General features: G+C 41.9%; 1 protein-coding gene across 2 annotated transcripts in view; it reads right to left on the bottom strand.

The window, feature by feature from the left end:
* Window positions 1-1,154: 1,154 nt before the first annotated feature.
* Window positions 1,155-12,373, bottom strand: part of atosb (atos homolog b) — a 33,445-nt gene continuing 22,226 nt past the window's right edge. For both annotated transcript variants that reach the window (XM_028578435.1, XM_028578436.1), the window contains exons 3-11: window positions 11,307-11,493; window positions 10,751-10,954; window positions 8,520-9,842; window positions 6,681-6,739; window positions 5,714-5,813; window positions 4,603-4,761; window positions 3,643-3,711; window positions 3,134-3,339; window positions 1,155-2,789 (exon numbers count right to left, since the gene is read on the bottom strand). In XM_028578435.1, the coding sequence (XP_028434236.1) occupies window positions 2,636-2,789; window positions 3,134-3,339; window positions 3,643-3,711; window positions 4,603-4,761; window positions 5,714-5,813; window positions 6,681-6,739; window positions 8,520-9,674 (1,902 nt within the window). In that variant the 5' untranslated portion in view covers window positions 9,675-9,842; window positions 10,751-10,954; window positions 11,307-11,493 and the 3' untranslated portion in view covers window positions 1,155-2,635. The remainder of the gene's footprint in view (window positions 2,790-3,133; window positions 3,340-3,642; window positions 3,712-4,602; window positions 4,762-5,713; window positions 5,814-6,680; window positions 6,740-8,519; window positions 9,843-10,750; window positions 10,955-11,306; window positions 11,494-12,373) is intronic.

Below are 12,373 nucleotides of genomic sequence, written 5' to 3'. Positions count from 1 at the left end.
ACACAAGACACCTAACAAAGCTCTAGAGGCAAGCTGCAGGTGGATCAGTCACAGAAATGGAAAAATTTATTTTTACTATGTCAAAAAGATTTGATCATGACCAGGCAATAATCATTTTTTTTTATCTTGATTTTAATAAATTCTTCTGACGTTTGTGAACAGTGATTTTCAGGAATGACAGGATGTTTTGTTGAGGGAGGATAAGGATGGATTCTATTTCCAGCAATGCTGTACTTAACATTCACACAGTTTGACATTAATATTTTGTAGAACTACCCAGAACAACCCAGGTTTCTCTGTATAGCCACTGAGCAGTTTCAGTGGTGCAGTAGAAGTTGGGGGAGGAAGCACTTTGTAGCTTAAAGGTTTCTGTCATGCTGATTTGAAAACAATCTGCAAGAATTAAAATCAAGCTGAATCTCTGTTCGCAGGCTTCCTTTTGTGATTAGCTGCTTCCTTTATTGGGTGTTATATTATGTGTGGTATCAGAGTCCTGGGTCTGTTCGATGAACATTGGCTTGACGTTATGTCTCTAATTTGCTTTTATCAAAACACATGCACACACAATTTGAAAAGCTCATGCAAGGCGAACTCTAAATAAGCAACTTATGTAAACTTGATGTAACATTTCTTTTTTTGTGAACTGATCTTGTAGTTAATTATGCTTTTCATTGCAGATCATTTTAAAATGTTAATGTTAATTATGTTTGTCTAAAGTCTGGGTGGAAATAGAATAGCCTGTTGACACAAGTATTGTTTTTGACTTGAATACTGTTTTAACAGTTCTTAAGAAAAATCTGTTAGTTTCAAAGGGACACTTTAATTTTACATTTGAAGTTCAGTTTACTTATACAGTAATAGTTAGTACTACAGCATGTGAAAAAAGTTGTATAATGCTCCTGTGTCTCTGGAGGAGCTTAGTCAGTTGAAGAAAATTACCCTGATGACATTTTTTTTAGCCTTTAATAGTCAGGACAGCTGTAGACAGGAAAAGGGGAGAGAGAGATGCAGCAAATGGCTGCAGGTCAGACTCAAATCCTGAGCTGCTGCAGAGGACTGAGCCTCTGAAAATGGGCGCCTGCTCTTCCAGGTGAGCTACCCAGGCGCCCAGTTTATATTCAAATTTAACGGAAAGCCTGCATTGCATACTGGAGGTATGGAGTTTGATAGACATGGATGTTTACAAGGCTGGGAGGGTCTCATGAAAGAAGAAATCAAATTGCATTATGGGAAGTGTAGGTAAACAGTAGGATTTCCACAATGTTTGTTATTCAAAAACCACAACAAAGACAGGTGCTACTCGCCAGTCGCAGAGTTTATTCTTTTAAATATACATAGACTTTTTCCCCATATTAAATACCCCACCACCCTTCCCTCCCTCATCATTCCTCCCTCCTCCCATTTCTTCCCTCACTTTGAATTCTTTGCTTTCTGTGTCTGTCCCGCCCCCCCTCCAGAGAGAAAGCTCGTCCGGCTGAAAAACACACTCTACTTTGTGCAGCATATTGCTTATTAAGACATTTGCGAAACATAAATTAAAAATACTACAGCTTGTTGTTTATTTTTTCATTTTCTGCTCCAACATATGACTGCTCTGAAGATAATCTAAAAAAAGAAAAAAATGTAAAAGAAAACAGCACAGTGTCCCTCAGTCTGGCTACATAAAATGAACTGGATTCCCCTGTTTTTCATTGACATGGTATGACCCTCCTGGCTTGAAGTGTACACACACAGCGGTCTGTACCATGGTAGGTGAAATGGTAAGAAGAGTAATGTATTCCTCAACACTTGTCCTGAGTTTGGTCAAATCATCAGCCGGTGTGTTTTAAAAAAAAATCATGTGTTTTAATGATAAGACATCTGATCAAGATAGCCGATTCCATTTCAGCCTTGGCTTTCACTAGTGTTTGTGTCTCAGCTCATAGATACTCTGCTGGTCAGAAAATGTATTATTGTGTGAAAAGTTGGGAAGGGGTTACAATTTTCTTAACCTTGCAATCAGGGCTGTGCCCATTGTTTGTGGCCTTTTGTCAAATCAAAAGGTTTTGGAAATTATTGGTCCGATGAGGCGGTTGGAGCTGCAGGCAGAGTGAAGGACAGTGTGATACGGCACTAGAGGAAAATTCAGGTGTTTAAGTCACAAGGCATGCATGTTAACACTGAACTCAGAGAGACACCACCAGAAGTGTTTCAGCTGTGATGTGTGTAGTATGTGCTCCGAGTGAATCTGTTTTGGTGTGTGTGTGTGTGTGTGTGTTTCTTTCTTTGTACAGATGAAGATGTTGTAAAAGTCCTGCTTTTGACTGCATACAGGCAGCATTTCTAATATTGTTTTATATTTTCAATGAATGGAAGACACAAGGACTGCCATGTTTGCCTGATCGAAATTTTCCATCACCAATTTGTTTTGACTGTCTGAATTTTCAATGGTGAATAAAATGCATAAAAGGGGGACTTTTACTATCACCAACACTGTCTCATATGTGCATGTGTGTCTTGTGTGCATGTGGTGTGTCTCATCAAGTCTTATCAAGTTTTGTGTCCATCATTCTAGCAGTCTGTCTGTTTCCCTCCCTCCGTAAAGCACAGGAGGGGCTGTGTTGGCTTTGGGGAGGGTCAAAGGGTGAAGCTGGGGTCACACGCGGGGGGAGTATTTAGGGTTTCTTGGCACCTCGGTGAAAGATTTCAGCTCATAAGGGATCCCTGTGTCCACTTCGATGGATTTGCGGGAGAATAGCAGCCGGATATCATTGTGCAAGTAGATCTTCCCAGATTTGGAGCTCTGGAATCTAAGAAAGTCAGAACGAAAAAAATGTGTTAGAAAAAATTTAACCTGGAAAATTACTGCGAGCACACAGAAATGAATAGTAGTATTTAATAGCTAGTATTCAATGAAACATTTAAAAAAGGCATTATGTACTCACGTGTACACACTTAAGTGTGTAACAACATAATATTATCTAGAATAGTTCCCCTGTGTTTCTTATTAGGGATATTTCAATTATTATTGTAATCATATGGTACTTTTCCAGATATCACGCCACATGCTAGTAAAACAGAATTTAATCATTCAAGTGTTAATAAAACAACAGGTGTAAAAATTGAATGCAGACAGCTGAACTCTAAGTCATACCTGAGATGTATCAGGTAGCAGAGAATCTTCTTCCTGTCTAGCACTCCGCCCCCTGGAGACGTCTCGCCTTTCCCCTCAACCCCCTCCTCTACAGGCACCAGGAAGATACGGTGGCGCAGGAAGGTCATGTGATTAACGGGCATGTCGCCGAAGTTGTAGGTCACCAGAAACATCTTCACCACAGTTTTGTTGGGATTAAATAAGGTCTGAGAACAGATGTCAGACCAAAGTCAGCATTCCAAACAGCAAAAGTACGACCAGGAGGTTATTGTTTTATTCAAACCACCAGTAAACTACTGCGGTTAGTTTTCGTCCTTGCAATGACAAGCACCCTTATAGCATGAATATCATGACACCAACAAATTCCATGCTGGTATCATGACCAACATGCCACAATATTAAAACACTGTGGCATATATCTGTGCCAGCTATCTCTGAGAGATTCATAGGCAACATGGTCTTTTCCTGAGAAAAGAATGAGACGAGGATGAAAGAAAAGACAAACTTACCACTTGAATGGTCCCTGCTTTGGGTATGCTGTATCCTTTCTTTCCAAGAGGCTCGAGGGATATCACCCCCTGTGAGGGAGAGAGACACACCACTGATTAAATGTCCTCAATCACTGTAAAAGGCTAAATAACTCATTATTTGGGTACATTTGAATAGCTGTGAACTTCTACATCAGGATCAGGATGTAGAAGAAATGTGCTAAAAGGGAGCAGCAGTGTGACAGCAGTATTACAATAGTCATTTCAAGTTCTGGTTTGATCCACTTAAACACATCTGTAAAGGTTATGCATGTAAAACCAATTCCTCATCAGAACCACTAAACACACGTAAAGAAATCTAAAATAACTACATCATGCCGTAGTTACAAAGGCGGCTACACAGGGAGTCATATAACGTTAAATGCCAATTAACAGTTCAAAGAACGGAATCAAAAGAGGCCTCACGTTCACCACAATCAACATGACGAATAAAGCTAAGAAAGTGAAAACAGCTGGTTTCCAATGGTCCACAGCAGACGCAGTTTAAGACTTCTTGTGAGCAGGACTCAAGTTGTTCACATATTAATGCTGGTCCTACCTTTCTTTGTACTTGGTGATCTTATGTTATATGATTATATGTGTAATTAATACATATAGTATTCAGTGCTGATGTGGACAGACAAAAGGCTTCACGATATATGCAGGAAAGGAAAAACACGCCACATATATTTTTTTTTACATCTGGTTCTAAAGAAGCAAGCCAACATCAACCTTGTTGAAGCCAATTCTATATCAGTTATTGTTTTAGGTAGTTGTTCTGATCTCTAATTTTGCATAGTTTTTCTTTCAGTGACACTAACTGCCATTTGCAATAAACAGTGTTGAACTATTGTTTGTGATTGACTAAGCGTGCACACTACTACACACAATATCACACACACACACACACACACACACACACACACACACACACACACTGACCAGGAAGGGTGAGGGTGCGCTGTGCTCTGAGATGTCGTAGTACGTAACCTGCACCGGCAGGGTGACGTGCTGTGGGCAATAGGAGCCACTGGCACCGATCTCTGCCGTGAAGCCTTCGATCCAGCCTGACGGGGAGAATCGTCCCTTCAGTATGGACTCCTGAAACACACAAGAGAAAGTAGAAAAAAATATATAGTCTTTTGTAATTTAGGGCTTAAGCATTTACTGCTGCACTCCGAGTCAAGTAAGGCCATAGAATCTGACAAAATCCATAGAAATACACATTGCGTATATTTATTTGAATTAAAACCAAAGCAGTGTTCAACACAGTAATAAAATATGCAACAATGTGAGCAAAGAGGAGGATATTTTGAAAGCATTAAAATTGTGACTATTTTAGATTTCAGCACTGCAAAGATCTCCAACAATTGTGTTCTTCTCACCGATATACAGATATGCAGGGCATAGTAAAAAATAACAACTTTCCAATATTTTGTAATATTTTATGAAAATTGTTGAAATTCCATCCATAAAGTCCTTTTTAAATACAATGTTTAATAAATAATTGAACGTGTTTTATAATTGATTTTTTTCAAAAGGTAGTGAATAAATTCTGTTTTGTGCTTTTTGCCCTTTTCCTGCACATCACCTTCCATTATCATTTTAATGTAATTTGTAAATTTGCAAAGAAATAAGCTTAAACTCGAACATGCCCAGTGCATTAGGGCAGTCACAATGTCTATGCATTTCATTAATGTCCCAATAACTAGACTGAATCAAGACTTACAAGTGCTTTTGTTGACCCTGTCATAGAATTCAAATACGTTTTAGCATTGAGATCATGGTTGGTGGTGGTGCAGTACGGAAGGGATAGTGTGGAGCGAGGCGGTTGTTATAGCGAATACACAACCCCAACAGGGTGATCAGGACCCCGATGCGAAGCCGTGTAATAATTCATTATATTGAAAGGTCTTTCTTATATTCCTTCCCCACATGTATGTAAATGGGAAGGACAAGAAATTAGGAACACCTCTAGACCATGGACACTAGCGCCATCTTTGACATCTTGACTTGTGTCTCCTGAAGTTATTAGAATGTTTAAAATCTGTACCTCAAAGTTGCCAAGTAGAGATCTGCTGATGGAAGATGAGGGCCAACTGGAACGTGTGGAGCGGCTGGTGTCCGTGTGTCTGCCACTGCGCAGCTGCCGACTGAATGTCACCACAAACACAAAGACCGGTGGTTAGTGGTTAAGATTACACTAATTTTGTCTTAACCAACATGCGACATGCCTCTGAGTGTGACTGAGTATTCAAGCCTAGACAAAAAAAAAAAAAAAAAAAAACTTTAACTCGCACTCAAAACTTCCACCTTCTTTATAGATGTTGACTTGATGTGTATGGATGCATCTCATCCATAAACGTGTGCATGTTCTTAAAAGGTCCCATGGCATGAAAATTTCACTTTATGAGGTTTTTTAATATTAATATGAGTTCCCCCAGCCTATCTATGGTCCCCCAGTGGCTAGAAATGGTGATAGGTGTAAACCGAGCCCTGGGTATCCTGCTCTGCCTTTGAGAAAAGGAAATCTCAGATGAGCCGTTTTGGAATCTGCTTGTTATGAGGTCATAACAAGCAAGGTTACCTCCCCTTTCTCTGCTTTGCCCGCCCAGAGAATTTGGCCCACCCATGAGAGAGAGACATCATGGCTTTCAAACGAGAAAAGTGGCAGTTGGTCAAGGCCACACCCCCACCCTCCACCTTGCCCCTCCCACTCTCCTCCTCAATACAAACAAAGAAATGGCACATCCTAAGGAAAGCTCATTGTGGGACTGGCTCTAGTGGCTGTAGTTCTGCACCAAGGCTGAATTTCGGGAAAGAGACTTCAGATACAGTATTAGGGGACCACTAAGGTCTATATAAAAGCATACAAAGAGCACCATGTCATGGGACCTTGAAACTCTAACCCCATGCACCTGTTGAGGTTTAAATAGTGTTATCTTAATCCCTTTTAGAAGCCTTAGTCTTTTTCATATTGATATTTATAATTTTTGTCGGAAATATGATGGAGCACTCACCTTTTCAGCCGCAGCCCACTTTTTAGCCGTCTCCCTGATCTTGTGCAGTCTGTGGTGGTCTGAACAAAGAGAGAGGGGAAAAAAAGGAAATTATGACTTGTCTTTCGCTATAAATGTCCTGATTTATGTCAGCCAATAGCTACTCACAAATGAGAAACTTGCTCGAAATGCTAAAAAAAACTGCAATTCTCAATACACATAGAAGAAATAAAGATACTCAAACAAAGTGAATTGGCGTGTGTTAGTGTTTCCATATTCTGTTAGAGTAATTTACTGTATATGTGTAATTGTGTATTTCAGGTGTCCTCTTACTTACTGAGCACTGACTTTTGGATGTTGCATCACACGCATACATATTTCCCATTTCCAGGCTGCCGTTCATCGTAAAGGCCACCCAACTCTCAGATGACTCGTCACTAGCCAAACCTATGCTACTTGTTAGCCATTTGCTCACAGAACACCTTTTACTCATGGTTAGCCTATTGGTATTAGCTAACACTTGGTTACACTGGCTCTCTACAGAGCTTGGAGCTCTTTGTCAGCTTGTTGTCTCATCGTCACACTCAATCAAAACCACAGACGGCATTTTGAAATATCCTCGTCTCCCCTTTCTGTGTCTCTTAAATATCTTTACCTAACCGTTATTTACTGAAATATCACCTGTTACAGTTTAGCCTGGCTCCTTTTCTTTAACCCTTTCTTTTACGGTCCCCTCGGTCCCTAATTTGTGTCCTTGAGTCCTTCTGTTTCTCCCTGTGCTTCCCTCACACATACTCTAAACACCTCTAGTCACAGTGAGCCCACCACTGTATGAAACCTAACCAGTGAACCCTATTGTCACCATTTGCGCGCGCACACACACACACACACACACACACACACACACACACACACACACACAGGTCTTTCTGGCCTCCCAATGTTCAAAAGTGGCCAATTCACTTCCAGAACCATTTTTTTAAGCGGGATGTATGTACGTGTGTGTGTGTGTTTGTGTTTATGTGTGTGCATGTGTATGAGGGACACAGCACACTCATGTCGGGGAACAATGGACGCTCCCCTCAATGGGCTTTATTCTGGAGCTACTCAGCCTGTTCCAGTGTGGCGTGAAAATTAGCTGGCCATCACTTAATTCTTTCACATTTACTCGTTCTTTTAGTTTCTCTATATTTATGCCTCAGCCTCTTTTCCAGGACTGCCAAGGCTCACAGATGTCTTTTCATCAACCACTGACTTTGAACGGATATTCCTTATTCTGTATTCAAGGTTTTAGAAACCTCCGCATATGCTGGTCTCTATGTTTTTTTTGGTCTAAAAGCCTAGTTTTTGCATTCAAATGTGCACATGCTGTTTTCTAATGTATTCTGCAATAAAATCACCTAGAGCTTCTTTCTCGTGGTAGCTAATTAGGGTTGGGAAAACTGTATCATCTGGTCATGAAAAAAGAAAAGTCTCAATTCTAAGTTGCTTTCTTCAAGTACTTTATGTAATGAATAATATCAGGATTGTTGATATTTTGTTACAAATATAAATTTCAAACTCTTGCAGTTAAACTTCGCTACTAGGGAACACTTGTTTAGAGCAGCTAACTGCACTTCTGTCACCAAAATACTGAGCAAGGTTACATTCTGTCTGGCTGCAACTCATCAGTGTGCCACTGTACATTGTGTGCCAAGGTAACTTGTGGAGTAGTTATCTCGGGTGTTACTGTCTTGTAATTACAGCAGAGTTGCATAACAGCTAACGTTAGCTTTTAGCTAGTACAGTTGCCGGAACTGATGCACTTGTTTTGGTAACTTAAAGAACATTTCCAAAAACAAAGTATGTGAGTGTGCTGACCTTAGGCCGGTCCCGTGCAGAAGGAAGCAGGTGGTTCCAGTAAGGGGCAGCTTTAGCATCAGTGCTGCGACATGAGGATGGGCCAAGTCCTGGAGCCAGCAGTGACAGCCTGCTTCTCTTGGATGTGGAGGGTCCCTCATCTTCTGAACATGACTCGCCTGTGTCGCTCGGGGGCAGCAGCCTCTTTTTGGCCGGCCAATGGCCTCCAGAGGATAGACGGTGGCCATTACTGCTGGGTGTTTTCTCCCAGGAAGCCAGGCCATTTGAGGATGAGGAGGCAGTCTGGGTGGCACTTCGCTCAGGTGGGGAGGATTCAAGTCCAACTTCCCATTCAGTGGCCTCCCCTGGCTCTTGCAGCTCTGTGTGGTGTGGTGGGGAGAACGGGCCTGGAGGGCTGGTGGGACTGGCGGGGTTGGGAGTCTCATATGTGGACATTTCATATAAGTGGGGGCTGGGCTGGCCTCCAGATGAGCCATTGCTACAGCTCTCATTTGCAGGGCTACCTAGTGAGTAGGTGGGTGTGTGGCCCCCGTTAGGTGGCTCAGTCCTGGATGAGCTATGTGGGTCACACATTGGGGGTGATTTAGGTGAGAGTGGAGAAAATACATCAGGAATGGGCCTGTCGTGATTGTGCTGAGTTGGGCGTCGGGAAGGGTTGTGGCTTGGGGAGAGGGGTGGAGACCTGGGTGACAGTCCCCCCTCAGATTCTCTGTGCTCCATCTGTGTGCAAGAGTATACAGAACCAGGCCCACTAGGGCCCATCGCTAACCCCATCCCAACACCTTGAGCTGGGGCTGACCCACACAGCACCCCCCCCTCCAACACCTCCTGGTCTGTGCAGTCGCCCAGGTGGGGGCGCTTATGAGTCAATTGGGGCTCATCTTGCCCCCTTTTCACACCCAACCGGACAGGCCTCTGTTGGGCATCAGTGTGGGATTCTGTGGAGGTAGAAAATCCCCCCAACTGGGAGAAAATAGAGAGCTGGTAGACCTTTTGGAGCCGCAACTGCTCCTGGCCGAAGTGCCTGGGCGTGCCCGATCTGACACCAGGGTCAAGTCCCTGTGTTGGGGCTTCAGGTGGAGGCAGGTCCCCCTCCTGGGCTGCAAGCTCTAATGGAGCCTTTTTGTGGGCTAACTCCACATGAATGTGACGCATGGTTTCTATGTTGGAGGATAAGAGTCTTGACTAATTTGCAACAGGGTGAAGTAGGTCCTCACAAGTGCCAGGACGCAGAGTCAAATGTTCCACAGGAAAAGGAAGTCTTATACTTCCTGCTGTGATGTTGTCAAACAGTGAGAATTAGGAAGCTGAGCCGCACAGCACCTAAGAGGAACAAAATACAGCGTTACTATTTAGGAGAAATTTCAACAATAATAGCAGACTGTATGAATAATGGAAAACATAAAAGGACAAGAAGGCACTTAGCCTTTCTAAGCTGTCAACGATGATGTGAGAATGTTTAATGACAAGTTTAATTTAGGATCTGTCTTTAGGTTCTAAAAATATTTTGTTTGTTGCATTAAACACTGCACATGTTGCAACATATTTGAATAGAATGAACACATCACATATGGTATGCAGGTTATCCTGTCTTTCACGGTTCTCCACATAAGTACTTACTGAATGCCATAGAGAAACAGCATAAATCACATCAAGCAATATATATTATAAACACCACTCAGGTCTGGTACATGCTAAATAATGACATTCATTTCAGCCATGTATTGCCAAACACTCAACAAAAAAATGCAGGACTATATAATAAATAAAGACACCAGCTTTAAGAAAGAAATAGTTAAAGCTGCGAGGCTAAATCCCTTTTTGCTACTTTCTTTATTGTGTCTGCAAAGGAATGTTATGCCTTTGATTCTTGGTTTTGACACACTGTCTTAACACTTCAAATGAAATTACTATGATGCAATGATTTCACTATGTCATGGTGTTAAACCTTTTCTGCCCTGAGAAAATATTCTTGCCACAAAAGCAAAGGGAAGTGTTAAAGTGTGTCAAAAAGGGAAATCAGGTACTTATATTTATAGATATAGTTTGATTGAACATAAAATCTGAACACCAGTCAGGACGTTTCAGCTTTAAAACCGTATGAAAATACGGCCCTTTAATTGCATTAACGGGCCGCTATATAAATGCAATTTAGGCAAGGCATAAACCTAATTTCTCTCCTGCCAAATTGATTATTATATTGAAGACAATGCACAAAATCAGCATCTCACCTGTGTGCCTGTCCTTGTCTAATTCTGCCCGTGTGGACAACTTGCATCTGGCACAACATCTGGAGGTTGTGTCTAAAATGGTCTACTAAAGGAATCGGTTTATCTCCATGGCAGCTGTCACAAAGCGACGCCAACATCCCAAGATCGGTAATCATGAAACAGTAAGGACTCCAGAGGAGCAGGAGTGGACACAGAAGATACGACCTGAGGAGAAATAAAAAAGGTTTGTTGGTTAAACATTAAAATAGATTCAACTAAGACCATGATAGGTACTATAGTTCATGATTTGATGTTACTGCAGTGTGTTTATGTGTAACATTGCAAGAAAGCTGAAGATATTCCTCTTTTGACTGCATGCTTGTCCAACACTTTTCCAAGAATAAAACAAGTTCTGATTTATTTTATCCATAAGAAATTACAAGCAACTTGTCAGGCACCAGTTGGTCAGTACACATCAATTACATTGTGTCTGTTTGTAGAAAGAAAGACATTTAATATAAAATGGTCTGCGATAAGTGCCTTAGTTAAAATCCTCATCCTGAAGGCTAAAACTTACCAGAGGGGCGGAGCGTCAGTGATGCAGGAGGCTCTTGAGAGGAAATGTCTCCGAACTGGAATCGGAAATAATACTATTGGTGCTCCCTCTGTGATTGGCTGATAGCCGGACACGCCCTCCTTGGTCACCTGGGCGTGGGGTGTTGCACGGCTGTGACATCATGACTGGGTCATTCCACCCAGAATCCCTGAAGAGAAAGAAATACATAGAAACTAATCAAATAAGTGGTCATCCAGTTGTTTTTACTTTACCACTAACAGTGGAACAGACAATTCTTCCTGAAAACAAACACAAACACACACACACACACACACACACACACACACACACAGATTATGACCGATATAATGATGCACATATTCAGAATAAGACCAAAGAGAGCCACAGAAACACACACACACACACACACACACACACACACACACACACACACACACACACACACACACACACACACACACACACACACACACACACACACACACACACACACACACACACACACACACACACACACACACGCATTAAACAGACATTTACTGTAGACGAATGCACACTTATTGTGTAAAACAAAGCAAGTTCGTAAATCAATATTTAAGCCATTACTGAACTTATGAAGAACACAACATACAAATCAATCAAATAATCAGTCCATTTATATATGAAGTACTTAACAAGTCAAAATAGGGAGAGAATCAACCCTGGAGGAGCCCCTCGTGGAGCAGAGAGTTAATATTTCCAGTTCTAATTTGTTGGCACTTAAGTGGACCAAGGCCAAAAGAATCGGGTGTTTCCTGACCCACTTGGACCAGAACTTGGGAATGTGAAGGTGGGGGGGCACAGTGAGCTGTTGTCATACCAACCAGTAGCCCAAGGATAACGGCTTCTTTGTGTTTTGCCACAAAGAAAGAGAAGCAGAGCTACAGAGTGGGGTGCTGGGGGGCAGGGGGAGATCGGCAAAGATGCTCCTCCAAGAAAATGTCTCTCAAAATGGCTGTGATCCATGAGGTATTTACAGCCAGCCAGAAATTTCAACACACTGTGATAAAGGTTTATGTTCTGTTCAC

Source organism: Perca flavescens, chromosome 5 (genome assembly GCF_004354835.1).
Source record: "Perca flavescens isolate YP-PL-M2 chromosome 5, PFLA_1.0, whole genome shotgun sequence".
Classification (NCBI taxonomy): Eukaryota; Metazoa; Chordata; class Actinopteri; order Perciformes; family Percidae; genus Perca; species Perca flavescens.
Note: the sequence above shows the minus strand (reverse complement) of the source record. Positions and strands in the feature narration are given on the sequence as shown.